General features: G+C 45.9%; 2 protein-coding genes across 2 annotated transcripts; one reads left to right on the plus strand and one right to left on the minus strand.

Annotated features, from left to right (window-relative positions):
- Positions 1 to 6,115: 6,115 nt before the first annotated feature.
- MRS44_016931 (uncharacterized protein) lies at positions 6,116 to 6,334 on the minus strand (the record flags this gene model as incomplete). The annotated part of the gene is made up of 1 exon (XM_065618242.1): positions 6,116 to 6,334. One exon carries the CDS (start codon positions 6,332 to 6,334, stop codon positions 6,116 to 6,118), a length of 219 nt encoding a protein of 72 aa, XP_065474314.1.
- A 644-nt stretch (positions 6,335 to 6,978) lies between these two features.
- MRS44_016932 (uncharacterized protein) lies at positions 6,979 to 11,922 on the plus strand (the record flags this gene model as incomplete). Its single annotated transcript, XM_065618243.1, has 4 exons — positions 6,979 to 7,463; positions 7,529 to 8,749; positions 8,896 to 11,716; positions 11,770 to 11,922. 4 exons carry the CDS (start codon positions 6,979 to 6,981, stop codon positions 11,920 to 11,922), a joined length of 4,680 nt encoding a protein of 1,559 aa, XP_065474315.1.
- Between the last annotated feature and the right edge of the window lie 898 nt (positions 11,923 to 12,820).

Raw genomic sequence — 12,820 nt, forward strand, 5'->3', positions numbered from 1 at the left:
GAACTACCCCCGGCTATACGACGAAAATAATAACCGGTACTAGAATAACCTACGAGAAAGGTATATCTAAACCGCACGGGAATACATAGACATAGCAGACACACAAGAGATCTACATCCGAGCCTATCATAGGGAACTAGCCAAAAACCCACGACACCAAGAAGCACTATTTAACCCATAAGATAATATATAGATATACCCTATATATAAGAAATACCCTAGTATCTCCTAGATATCTTATTAATATTATTAGTGCGAAGAATATAGGGAAGAAAAGCAAGAGTAAGACTGCTTCCCCGTTGCCCTACCGGCTTAACTAAATAATAAACCCTATATATAGTATAAGACGAAAGGTTACTAGGTATTCCACTAGTATAACGCTATCGGCGTCGTATATATATGATATAGTAAAGATCTATACCGGGCCATCTAGAAACGTAAATAGACCATCTATAAGGTCAAAGATTAGTAAAAGCAAGTTAGCTAGAAGGAAGCACCAGAAGAATAAGAACTAATCGCCTGGTCAGAGGATAAAGAAGACCTAGGACGAGAACAGGAACAACGGTACCAAGACTGGCTACATAGCTAAGACGATACGCACGACTACGAAGCATGCAATGATAGCGAATGCGAGCATGACTACATCAGCTACGCACTATTAAAAAACCAGTAAACCTACCTATGAAAGGGCCATAGGCGGAAGAATGGCTTATAATGCCACGAAAGGCCCTATGTACCACTAAAGGAGGATCGATGCAAAGATATTTAGAAATACCGGTATGAGTTAAGGGAGAATGGCTACGCGCTTTGGTGGATAGCGGAGCTAAGTAGAATCTATTTGACCCGAGGACGGCGAATAAGCTCGAGCTATTATGGAGGTATAAGGCGGAACCCTACACAATGATTAACCTCAAAGGGAAGCAATTTAATTATAATAACGGAGTTATTAATAGTGAGATTAATTACCTTAAAGTTTTCATTAAAGGAAAGAACTAAGGAATCTTATTCGATGTTATACCTATAGAAGGCCATGACCTAGTACTTAGGTACCTATGGTTACGCCGATTTAACCTATATTTCGACTAGAGGACTAGCTAAGTGCTCTCTTTTAATAATAAGGCACTCTCTACGAAGAATAATGACTTAGAAGATGATATGAGATCTTAAACTTCTACTGAAGACGCTAGAGAAGTTAAGAAGAGGTAAATATGAGATACCTCTCCACCTAAAGGGACATAATATAAATATCACAATAGACAAAAGTAACAAAATCAGCGAATAATCATATACGTTATATAATAATTCTAGCAACTAGAAAGAGACCTCGAGCAAATTAAGAAAATACCTAAAGAAGAATGCCTTAAGAACGTACTAATAAAGTACCGCATCTATAAGAAACTCTTCGCGGAAGAACTCGAAATAGGTCTACTATTATATATATACTATGATTTAGAAATCGAGTTTATCGATAGGAAGTAACCCGGCTTTAATAAACTCTACCTACTTAACGCGGCATAATTACTAGTATTAAAGGAATATATTAAAGAAATGCTATAGAAAGGATATATTAAGGAAAGCAAGTTATCTATTAAATACCCTATTATATTCATCCCGAAGAAAAATAGAAAACTCCGTCTTTATATCGACTTTAAAATACTTAATGCTATTATAGTTAAGGATTATATATCGCTGCCTCTTATTAGCGAGTTAAAAGATCGACTTTTTAGAATAAAGTACTTTATTGCACTTGACCTCAAAGGAGCCTATAACCTTATTCGGATTAAGGAAGGATATAAATAGAAAACCGCTTTTTATACTAAGTTTAGACTATTTAAGTACCTTATTATGCCTTTTAGACTTATGAATATACCTGCCGCATTCCAACGAATAATTAATAATATGCTATGAGAATATCTAGATATATTCGTTATATATTACCTAGATAATATCCTTATCTTCTCTAAAACGGAAGAAGAATATATGGAATACGTCTATAAGGTACTATAAACACTATAAGACGCTAACTTATTAGTAGAACCCGAGAAAAGTAAGTTCTATGCCTCGGAGGTGGAATTTCTTGGATATATTATCTCTCATAACGAGATATATATGGACCCTAAGAAGGTCGCAGTAGTTAAGGACTAGAAGGAGCCGACTAACGTCAAGGAAGTATAAGCCTTCCTCGGTTTCGCTAATTACTACCGCAAATTCCTTAAACGATTTAGGAAGATCGCAGCACTACTAACCGACCTCACGAAGAAAGATAAGACATTTATATTTGGGAATAAGGCTCGAGAGGCCTTCTATGCCATTAAGGAACTTATCCTAAGCGAACTAGTACTTAAAATGTTTGATTTATCCCGACTGATAGAACTCGAAACGGATGCCTTAGACTTTGCGCTAAGAGCCTAGATTAGATAATGAGATGATGAAGGACTCTTATACCTAATTATATTCTATTCCTATAAGCTATATAAAGTAGAACTTAATTACCCTATCTATGATAAAGAATTCCTCGTAATTATTAATGCCTTTAAAGAATTCTAATACTACCTTCTCGGAAGCACCTATTAAATCAGGGTATATATGGATTATAAGAATATTACCTATTTTGCAAAGACTTAAGAACTTAGCGGATAATAACTATGATATGCCGAATACCTCTTAGAATTCAACTACGTTATTATCTATATTAAAGAAATAGAAAATAGCCGAGCTGACGCTATTAGCCGATAACCCGACCTAGATACGGGAAAGATCAAAGCTAAGGAACAATTACTATACTTTACCCCAGAAGGGCACCTAGGATAAAAATTCATTAGATAAATATAGAAGTTAATACCCCTACTAGAATACCTCGCACTCATTAGGAAATATGAACGACTAGTTATAGACTTTACTGACTATGCATAAGGATATTAACGACGGAGCGACGGAGTTTAGACCTATAGAGAAAAGGTCTCTATCCCCGACAAAGCACTCTAAATCATCTTCGATTACTACTACCACTAAGTCACGCGATATAGTAACCTAGAAGAAATAACCCAAGCCATACAATAGTACTACGATGACTATGACCTTAAGGATAGGATATAAGGAAAGATATACCGTTGCGAGAAATGCCATGAATAGATTAACTAATAGATCTAGGAACAACGAAGAGAACTAAGACTCTACGAATAGTCCGGAATCATAAGAACGCCACACCGGATAAATAGAGTAACCTACGCAGTGGAATAAGGCAACCCACTCCTAGAACGAATCTAGCAATATAATAAACAACTCTTAGACGATAAGAAAACTAATAAACAACAAGTCCTAGATAAACTACGCTATAAACTTATACGCGAAATACATAGCTACCTGCTATATAGATATCAAGGAATTAATAAAACCCTAGAATAAGTTAAAATAATATTTACTTTTCTTAATATAAAGAAAATTATTTTAATAATCACCGAATAATGCGACCTCTGCGTAAAGACTAAGGCACGACGCCATAAACCCTACGGGAAATTATAACCGCTCCCGGTTGCATAATAACTATGGGATTCTATTACTATAGACTTTATTACTAAACTACCCCTATTAGAAGAACTAGCTACTAGAAACTTCTATGATAGTATTCTTATTATTATGGATAGACTTATGAAATTTTCTTATTTTATACCCTATAGAGAATTAATAATAGCAAAAGAATTTACCTACCTTTTCTACTTTTACGTCGCTAAGATATATGGCATACCACTTAAAATCATTATAGATCGAGGACCACTATTCGCCTCAAAATTCTAGCAGAGCCTCATAGGATACTTAGGAATTAACTATAAGCTCTCTACTATATACCATAAAGAGATAGACGGTTAAACTAAACGCATAAATTAAATACTGGAATAATACCTCTAATGCTATATTAACTATAAATAAACCAACTAGGTTGAAAAGCTACTAGCCGCATAGCTAGCCTATAATATAGCCATAAATGAAAGCATAAAGATTATACTAGCTTACGCTAATTTCGGATTTATATTAGATGCGTACTAATAAATACGGGATATTATTATTAACCCCAAAGTAATTCTTACTAGTGATTAGCTAAAGAATCTATATAAAGAAATAAGAATAGAACTTAAGTTTATTAGAAATAAGATAATGAGCTATGCTAATAAGAAAAGAATTAAGGGATTGATCTTCTTAGAGGGAGATATGGTTTACCTCGCGATAAAAAATATTAAAATAAAACGCTAAAATAAAAAACTTGACTATAAATATATTAGACCCTATAAAATTAAGTAGAAAATCTTAAAATATAACTACGAACTAGACTTACTACCTAAGGTTAAGCTCTACCTAATCTTCTATATTTTATTACTCGAATTAGTAGAAAACACCATTTAAGTCAAAACTAGCAACGAGCCCGAGACAGAAGTTAATAGACTAGAAGAATATATTATAGAAAGTATCCTTGATATAGATAAGATTAACGGCAAAATAATATATTTCATTAAATAGAAGAACTATCTAGACTTAGAGAACACATAGGAACCACTAGAATACCTCACTAGTGCATAATGCCTCCTGAAGGACTTCTACTAATAATATCAAAAGAAAGAATAAAGACGGCATTCTAGTTAATAGTATCCACGGCACTAATAAGCTGCGCAGCCACTATAGCCTCTGATTCTACCCTTTCGGCCTCGTCTAACTCATCCAACGAGTTTAAACCCCGACGCACTATCGCCACGCCCCGCTTATAAATCTATTTCTTTTGGCGACGCAAATGCATTAGGCGAGAAAGCCACTTATTTACCTACTACTATAAGGCAATTAATTCCTCCTCGGCCTTTTCTTCCTTAAGCTTAAGATAGCGTTTCTCGGCTATAAGGCGGGACGCTATTAGACGGATTAGCAGGAGAGAAGAAAATACTAAGCTAAAATCACGCTCACCCGCGGAAACTGATACCCCTGAGCCGTCATAAGCGCGACCTCGACGGATGCACTCTAAACAACGAGACATGCCCTCAAGCATCTTGCATCGCAGATGCTTCTGGGCATAATTCGAATAAGGCATAACTTTAAAACCCATTTCCTCGATTAGTTTAAAAAGACGATGATGGCGCGCGGCTGATTGAGATTTTACTTTTAGCATATTATTAGCATCGCCGGAATATTTAAGGAAGGAAGTTTTGATAAACTAAGAAAAGTTAGGCGACTGACTTTATAGGCCTTGAGGATAAGACCTAACGGAGGGGAGATATTGTGTTACGACCTAATAAAATACTTGTTATGTGACTAATAGGGGATCCACTATTACCTACTAATTAAGGCGCGATTACCCCTAGGAGCTAAATAATCACGGTGATCACTTCGTGATCACCTATGATTACTTATACGATTACTTTAATTAACCTCTTGGAATAAGTAATTATAGCAAAATCCCTAAGTATATAAAACATACTTATTATACTCTCTTATATAGTAGCTACCTTAGCTATTAATATAACTTAGTTATACTTAATACCTTTAAGCATATTACTAGACGTGACTTACATCCAGTCTAAGATAACGCAATATTCTCTACTGCCAACATAAACCCAGTACGACCGGTTTATCCCTAACTATACATCAACGCGAGTTCGGGGCGAACTTATGAAAATCACCATACTGGGGGAAAATGCGCTATTGAAGACAGGGGGGCGAACTCATGATAAATAGAGGGGGGTGAACTCTTGAAAACTATAAGAGAAAAAAATATAAAAAAGAGAGGGATCTAAAGATAACTTATATGCAATACTATATATATGATTATAAGGTATTATATCTTAAATTGCTTAAGCAGTAAGTGATTTAAGTTATGCTGGAGTTTTTGATGTGGTTGAAAGAGAGGGGAGAATCAGAGGGCAGCATGTAATATTATTGGGTGAATTACGTGGTCTGTGCGCAGCAGCACATCACAGAGGCAAGTCGCCCAGCTTGTCAGTAAAATACTAATAGTAGGAGAGAGAGACTACATAGCAGATAGCAGAAGCTATGCGCAGGCAAGAGGCAATTTAGTGATAAAGTCAAACGTGGCACGCGTGCAGCAGGAGGGTAACAGCAGCGTTGAATTTCGTTGTCAAGTAGTAGCTATAATGCCAGATCCAGCGCAGTTGCATCCAGTTTGCAGGGTGAAGAAGAAAGGCGACGTTGAAAGGCCGGGCCGCAGGGGGAAGCCGATGCTGATGTAGACGATGGCATAGAAGCCCGGAAAGCCGAGGCCGAAGCGCAGAGTGAGAGTGCCGTGGTCAAAGGTGGCGGCCACGGCGAGAGGGCCGATAGGTACAAGGGCAGGCATTTCGACAGACGACTTGAGCAGAAGTTAGCGCTAATTGCCGCATAGTAGACAAGAGGTTATTACCCGTTGCAAGAGAGTTGATGTTGGATCGAAAGGGGTGACTATGGAGACGGGTGAAATGGATTATGGTTGAGGTTGCTAGTATTAAGCCGGGCTGGTCGATGTGAGTATGACGATGAGGGAGGGAAGAAGAAGAAGGCAAGAGGTGAGAGATAAGAGAAGTTTTTATAGGCGACATGTGAACAAAGAGTCATGCGAACAAAAAATATGCCATCAAGAGAGATGCAATCAAGAGATACGCGATCAAGAGATATATAACCGAGCGATATGCGACCAAGGGGTAATATACTAGAAAGCATAAGGCAGAAATATAGTCAAGTTTACTATAAAGAAGCTTTATTAATATATAACTATATGCTATATTTAATAGGTGATTAGTAGGCTTAGTATAGGTAGTAAGCATGGTTCTATAGCAACCAGCAAAAGCAACTTCAAGTCGAGTTTCATAAACGCCACAAATATATAAACCCAAATAAAAAATAAGACCAGCTTCCATTTTATTCTTACCCCATAAAACATTATATCTACAGTTTATAACATATCAACACGGCAATCATTTACTTAGGAGCCAGCTATAAGACACCATGACGAACCAGCAAGGCAACTTAGGCAGCTCTATGCCCAGCATCCGGCCATTTATCTACTTGGACGAGTACCCGTTCGTCATCTGTAAGAGTTGCAGCATTGGCATCATCGCCAGCGAGGTTATGAACCATCTGAAGTCCAAGCATTCGCAGATTGATCGCAAGGACCGGAAGAGGATCAATGCAGCCATCATGACGATGGACGGTGTTGCCAAGGATCAGGCCGAGTTACGCTGTTGGGCTCTGCCGCCGCCCACGACCGGCCCGATTGTATATATCAAGCCGCCAAAGAACGACGGCTTAGGTTGCCAACATTGCCCATACGTCGTCCGAGATACAGTTCAGATAAGGAAGCATTATCGGGAGCAGCATGGTTTAACCAATGGCCCAAAGAGGACCGGCAGCACGCGGCGGGGTACTCGGCGAGAGCAGGATCCCGTGCCATGGAGGGTTGGGGTTCAGTGCCAACGGATTTGTCATTGGGGGTACGGCAACCGATGGTTCGAAGTTGGCCGGGTCGACGAGGGGGGCACGAAGACCATCATGACAGTCAAGGTCACGATGAGAACCCGGCCGCCGACATAGATCGAATGTACCACGAAGATACGCAGGCATTCACCACAGAGGCCAGAGAGGACATCCAGGGCATACACGACAAGTGGGAGGCCAACAGCTGGATAATGCGATGCGGTTGGGCCCACCATCTCGAAGGCATCAACCCCGACCATATGCTCGAGGTCATGCAGCCGATCCGACCCGACGAGCCCGTGCTGCAGAAGATGTGGGAGGTTTTCGAACGCGTGCTGGACAGTGCGTACGCCGCTGCGAGTCGTTGTCATCCCGGCACGGCCGAGTTGTTTGAGGTCCAGCGCAAGGAAGGTTCCATCACGACGAACGACCCGTTCCAGGGGCTGATGGAGCCAGACGCGTGGCAGCGTTACAAGGCGTGGTGGATGACGTTGATGATCATCTGGCGGCGGCTAGAGGGCCCGGGTTGGAGTGTTGCCGGCGACGAGGAGGAAGGCGACGAGGAGCAGCAGCAGCAGCAGCAGCAGCAGCAGCAGCAGCAGCAGCAGCAGCAGCAGCAGCGTGGTCCGTTCAGTGACGGAGAGAGCGACGGCGGCAGCAGTAACCACAGTCGCAGGTCCAGCGAGACGCCATCCGTCGAGCGAAAGAGGCCACCATACCGCATGACCATCCGGCAGGAGGAGCTGTGGAAGGAGTTCAGCCGAGCCGTGACGTACGCCACTAGGCACGGGGTTCAGCCCACGGGACAGTACAGCGATGCCCAGCTGCAGCGTGGCTGTCTCGATTTGGTTGTGCAGTTTCTCGATCATCCGTTCAAGACCGGCAACCACTACGAGAATATTATTATTAGTGCGTTGGCCGTCATGGGGATAGACCGAGAGGGTCGTGGCTGGGTGCCGGTGGGGAAGTACACGCCGATATACTCGGCCGTCATCAAGGTGGCCAGGTATCTGGTGCTGTACCAATCCATGCTGGAGCGGGAGGCGCAGGTGACACAGCTGCGGCAGTACATGACTGCCCGCCAGGCGAGGGAGGAGGCCGAGGGACTGTTCAGGATCGTGCGGCACAAGATGTTGCAGTTCATGATCCGGACTCCAGAGGGGGTAGCCGCTGACCCGACACCGATGAATTGGATCTTGAACACGCGCGCATACGGCATGCACATCCACTTCACGACTCCGGGCAGAGAGACGATCGACTGGAGGGGTGATCAGATCATCCACGGCAGCATCAAGTTCAGGATGTATGAGATATCGGACATGCTGCACAATTTGCTGTTGCACACGCGGCAGACATTGGCCCAGCTGGTCGTGGGCAAGGTGGGGTGCCAGAGGAAGATGCAGGGCAGGGCAAGGACGAGAGAGCTGAGGCAGGTGACGGCAGGTGAAGGGGGGAGCATGAGGTGATGGGAGGAGGAGGAGAGTATGATGTGATGGCTGAAGAGGAGGGTGAAGGTTTACCCCGGTCACTGCCGCGCATACCATGGTCGAGGATAGAGGACCGGCACGGCGAGACCATGCTAGATCATTCATTCTTGAGCAACGAGGATAACGCGGATTGGGTCAGGCGAGGGGAGGGTTGGGTCAAGGACCAGATCAAGGGTTCGCCGGCCGCCCGGGAGGCGTGGACGACCATGTCGGAAGCCGGCCAGAGCGTATACCGAGAAGCTGCAGTGCGCGAGTATGGACGGCTGGTCGAGCAGTTCCGGGGGCAGTTGCTGATGCTGATGCATATGCTCGGGGGCCAGCCGGCACGGTCAACCGAGCTCATGGGGATCCGGATGTGGAACACGGCCAACGGCGGCGTCAGGAACATATTCATCCACGAGGGGATGGTGTGCTTCGTGACCATGTACCACAAGGGCTACCGCAGGTCGGGCACCGTCAAGGTCATCCACCGGTACTTGCCACGCGAGGTCGGAGAGCTGCTGGTGTGGTATATGTGGCTGGTGCTGCCGTGGTGGCAGGCGGTGCAGGGCAGGGTGAAGCAGCAGCGCCGGCGGAGTGCGTTCTTGTGGGCCGACCAAGTGGTCAGTGAAGACGGGCGGAAGGATAAGAAGCGGGTGTGGAATGTGAAGAGGGTGAACCGAGAGCCCGGGGGGTTAACGGTGGAGGAGGAGGAGAGCGAGAACGAGATGATGATGGAGGAGGAGGCCGCATTCATGGACTGGTTCAGCGAGCGCAAGTGGGGGAACGACCGTGCCCGACGGGTGATACAGCGCTACAGCTCACAGTTCTCCGGCCAAGAGCTCAACATCAGTGGCTGGCGGCACATCGCGATCGGCATCAGCAACCGGTACTTCAACAAGGCGTTCAAGCCGGACGGGGACGAATGGTTTGACGACAACAACGATGAGGGCAGTGGCTTTGCCGACAGCATGTATGATATGCAGGCCGGGCACGGGTCACACATCGCCGGGTTGGCATACGCGAGGTTGTACGGGCAGGGAGATCTGGGGACGATGAAGCGGCGGGAGGGGTTCCGGATGATCAGCATGCAGTGGCACCGGTTCTTCGGCTTCGGGGCGGAGGACCGGACGGAGTTGGGCATCGGGGATAAGCGGGGCCGATACGCCATCGACGACGAGCGGGACGGCATGCGGCGGAGGCGCTTCGACCGGCTGCACCGGGCCGACATGCGGGGGCAGCTCAAGCAGATGATGGGACCGGGGGCCGAGTTCAGGGGGTTACAGGAGGCGGTGATCCACGCCGTCACCCGTGGTTACTGGCCCATCGTGCAGGTGACGCCGACGGGGGGTGGCAAGAGCTTGACGTTCATGCTCCCGGCGTACTGCACGCCGGATGGGGTGACGGTGGTGGTGTCGCCGCTGGTGTCGCTGCAGGATGACATGGTGTCGAGGTGTATGAGGTCGGGCATCGACGCGTACGTGTGGAAGAGCCGCGGTGTCGTCCAGCGAGCGGCGGCGTTGGTGTTTATCACGCCCGAGTCGGCCGTCACCAAGGGGTTCCGGACGTTTGTGGAGCGAATGCACGGGCAGCACAAGCTTGACCGGGTCGTCGTGGACGAGTGTCACACGGTGTTGCGGTGCAGCAAGAAGTTCCGGCCAAAGATAAAGCGACTAGGCCAGACGCTCCGTGACTTTGGCGTGCCCGTGATATGCTTGACGGCAACGTTGAAGCCGACGGACGAGAGTGCGTTGTTCAAAGCGATGGAGTTCACGCTGGATCGGGTGCACATATTCAGGGAGCGAACAACGCGGCGAAACATACGGTATAGCGTCGACGTCGTGGAGGGCAAGGAGCAGGAGACGAGGAGGAACTCGATGAATACCGGCCGCAGGAGGATGATAAAGAGCAGCGGCGGCGGTGGTGGTGGTAGTAGTGTTGTTGTCAGGGTTAACCGGGAGGGCGAGGAGGAAGGAGGGGATGGGGATGATGGTGAAGACGAAGAGGCAGTGGAGCGTGCGTGCGAGATTGTCCGGCAGTGGACAGAGGCACACGGCGAGGGCAAGGTGATTGTGTACGGGGGAACCATCCGGCGAGTGCAAATGGTTTCAGAGAGGCTGGGTTGCATAGCGTACTGGCGCGGAGCCGGTGACTCGGCAGAGAAGGCTCGGCGGTTGCAGGAGTGGATGAGCAGCAGCGGGGGTGAGGAGGGATGGATCACGGCGACGAATGCGTTGGGGTTGGGCATCGACGATGGCAAGGTGCGATTAGTCGTGCACGTGGGGATGCCGCGGACGCTGGAGAACTTTGTGCAGGAGAGTGGACGAGGAGGGCGAGACGGGCAGAGGAGCGAGTCAGTGGTGGTCATACGGCGGGCGTGGCTCGAGCAGGAGGCAGAGAAGAAGAGGTGGGAACAGCAGCGGCAGGGGAAGAAGGACGAGTGGGAGTGGGATAGGGATGCGGTCGAGTTCGTCGAGGGCAAGTGTTGTCGACGAGAAGTGCTTGATCGGGAGATGGATGGCAATATTGACAGGTTTGGGTGCGTGGATGAGGAGGAGATGTGTGATATATGCGAGGCGGAGCAGGTGGAAAGAGAGATCGCGGATCGTCGCGACATGATGGGGATCACGGACGTTGACGAGGGGTCAAGTGCAGAGGCAGAGGCAGAGGCAGCGCTGGATTATGAGAGGAGTCAGCGGTTGGTGCAGCAGCGAGAGGTGGAGAGGAGGTCAAAGGCAATGCGGGAGGCAGGGGAGGTCATCATGTTCGAGAACATGCTGGCAGATTGGAGTGGAAGCTGCAGTGTATGCAGGTGCGAGGGTGTAGAGGATGTGTATCATGAGATGGAGGCATGTAGATGGAAGGGGTCAGAGGAGTGGCGGAAGGTGAGGGCGAGCATAACGCGGGCAGAGGAGGCGATGATGGAGTTGAAGCGATTCGCGGATTACTCGGCGTGTTTCAACTGCGGGTTACCACAAGATATATGCGAGCAGTGGGAAGCGGCGGGTGATGATGAGAGGTTATTTAGGAGGGCAAGGGGCAAGACATGTCAGTATAAGGGGGTATTATTTGAGATCATGGCAGTGCAGTGGGTGCGGGATATAGACTGGTGGTTAAGGGAGGTAGGGCGGAAGATAGGTGAGGTGATTGATGAGGTAGATAGCGAGCAGATGGGTAGATTATTCGAGTGGTTGGGGGAGTTGATTGAATGGGGTGGAGGCATAGGCGGCGGGATTCAAGCAAGTAGGGTATGTCAAGTAGTAGTGAGTTTGGAGAGGCAGTGGCAAGAGAAGGAGGGATAAGAAGCTAAGAGGTAAATAAGGAAATATAAATAAGAGAGTTTTTTAAAAGAAATATATATAATTAGATAGTAAGGGCAATAAAAGAAAAAATAAAAAGGTTTTATATAAAAGGGGTTAAATAAATAAATTAATAAATATAATAAAGGAATAGTTATATAAAACATAAATAAAATAGAAAAATTAAATAAAAATAAAAATAAAAATAAAAATAAAAATAAAAATAAAAATAAAAATAAAAATAAAAATAAAAATAAAAGAATAATTATAAATATAAGTAGAGAGATAGATTTAAGAATAAAATTAGGGTAAGGGTTTAAAGAGAAGGATAGGGGGAGTAGTTTATGAATATAGTTAGGGGGGAGTGAGGTCCAGATACGGCCATAGAGAGCCGAGGCAAGGGATAGAGGTGAAATACCGAGTTTCGAGAGTGAGGTGGTTTTAAACGGAGGGGCGACGGCCGAGGGGTTGCGGTCGAGATGTCGAAAGTCCGAGCGTAGGCAATGGTTTCGGTCGGTGGTGGAGGGAGAAAGGAAGAATTGAGGTGAGAGTTTGAGAAGAGAGGGGAGGCGGATTTATAGACGAGATGCAACCAAAGAGGCATGCGAC

Source organism: Fusarium solani (genome assembly GCF_023522795.1).
Source record: "Fusarium solani strain SB1 chromosome Unknown bctg00000012, whole genome shotgun sequence".
Lineage (NCBI taxonomy): Eukaryota > Fungi > Ascomycota > Sordariomycetes > Hypocreales > Nectriaceae > Fusarium > Fusarium solani.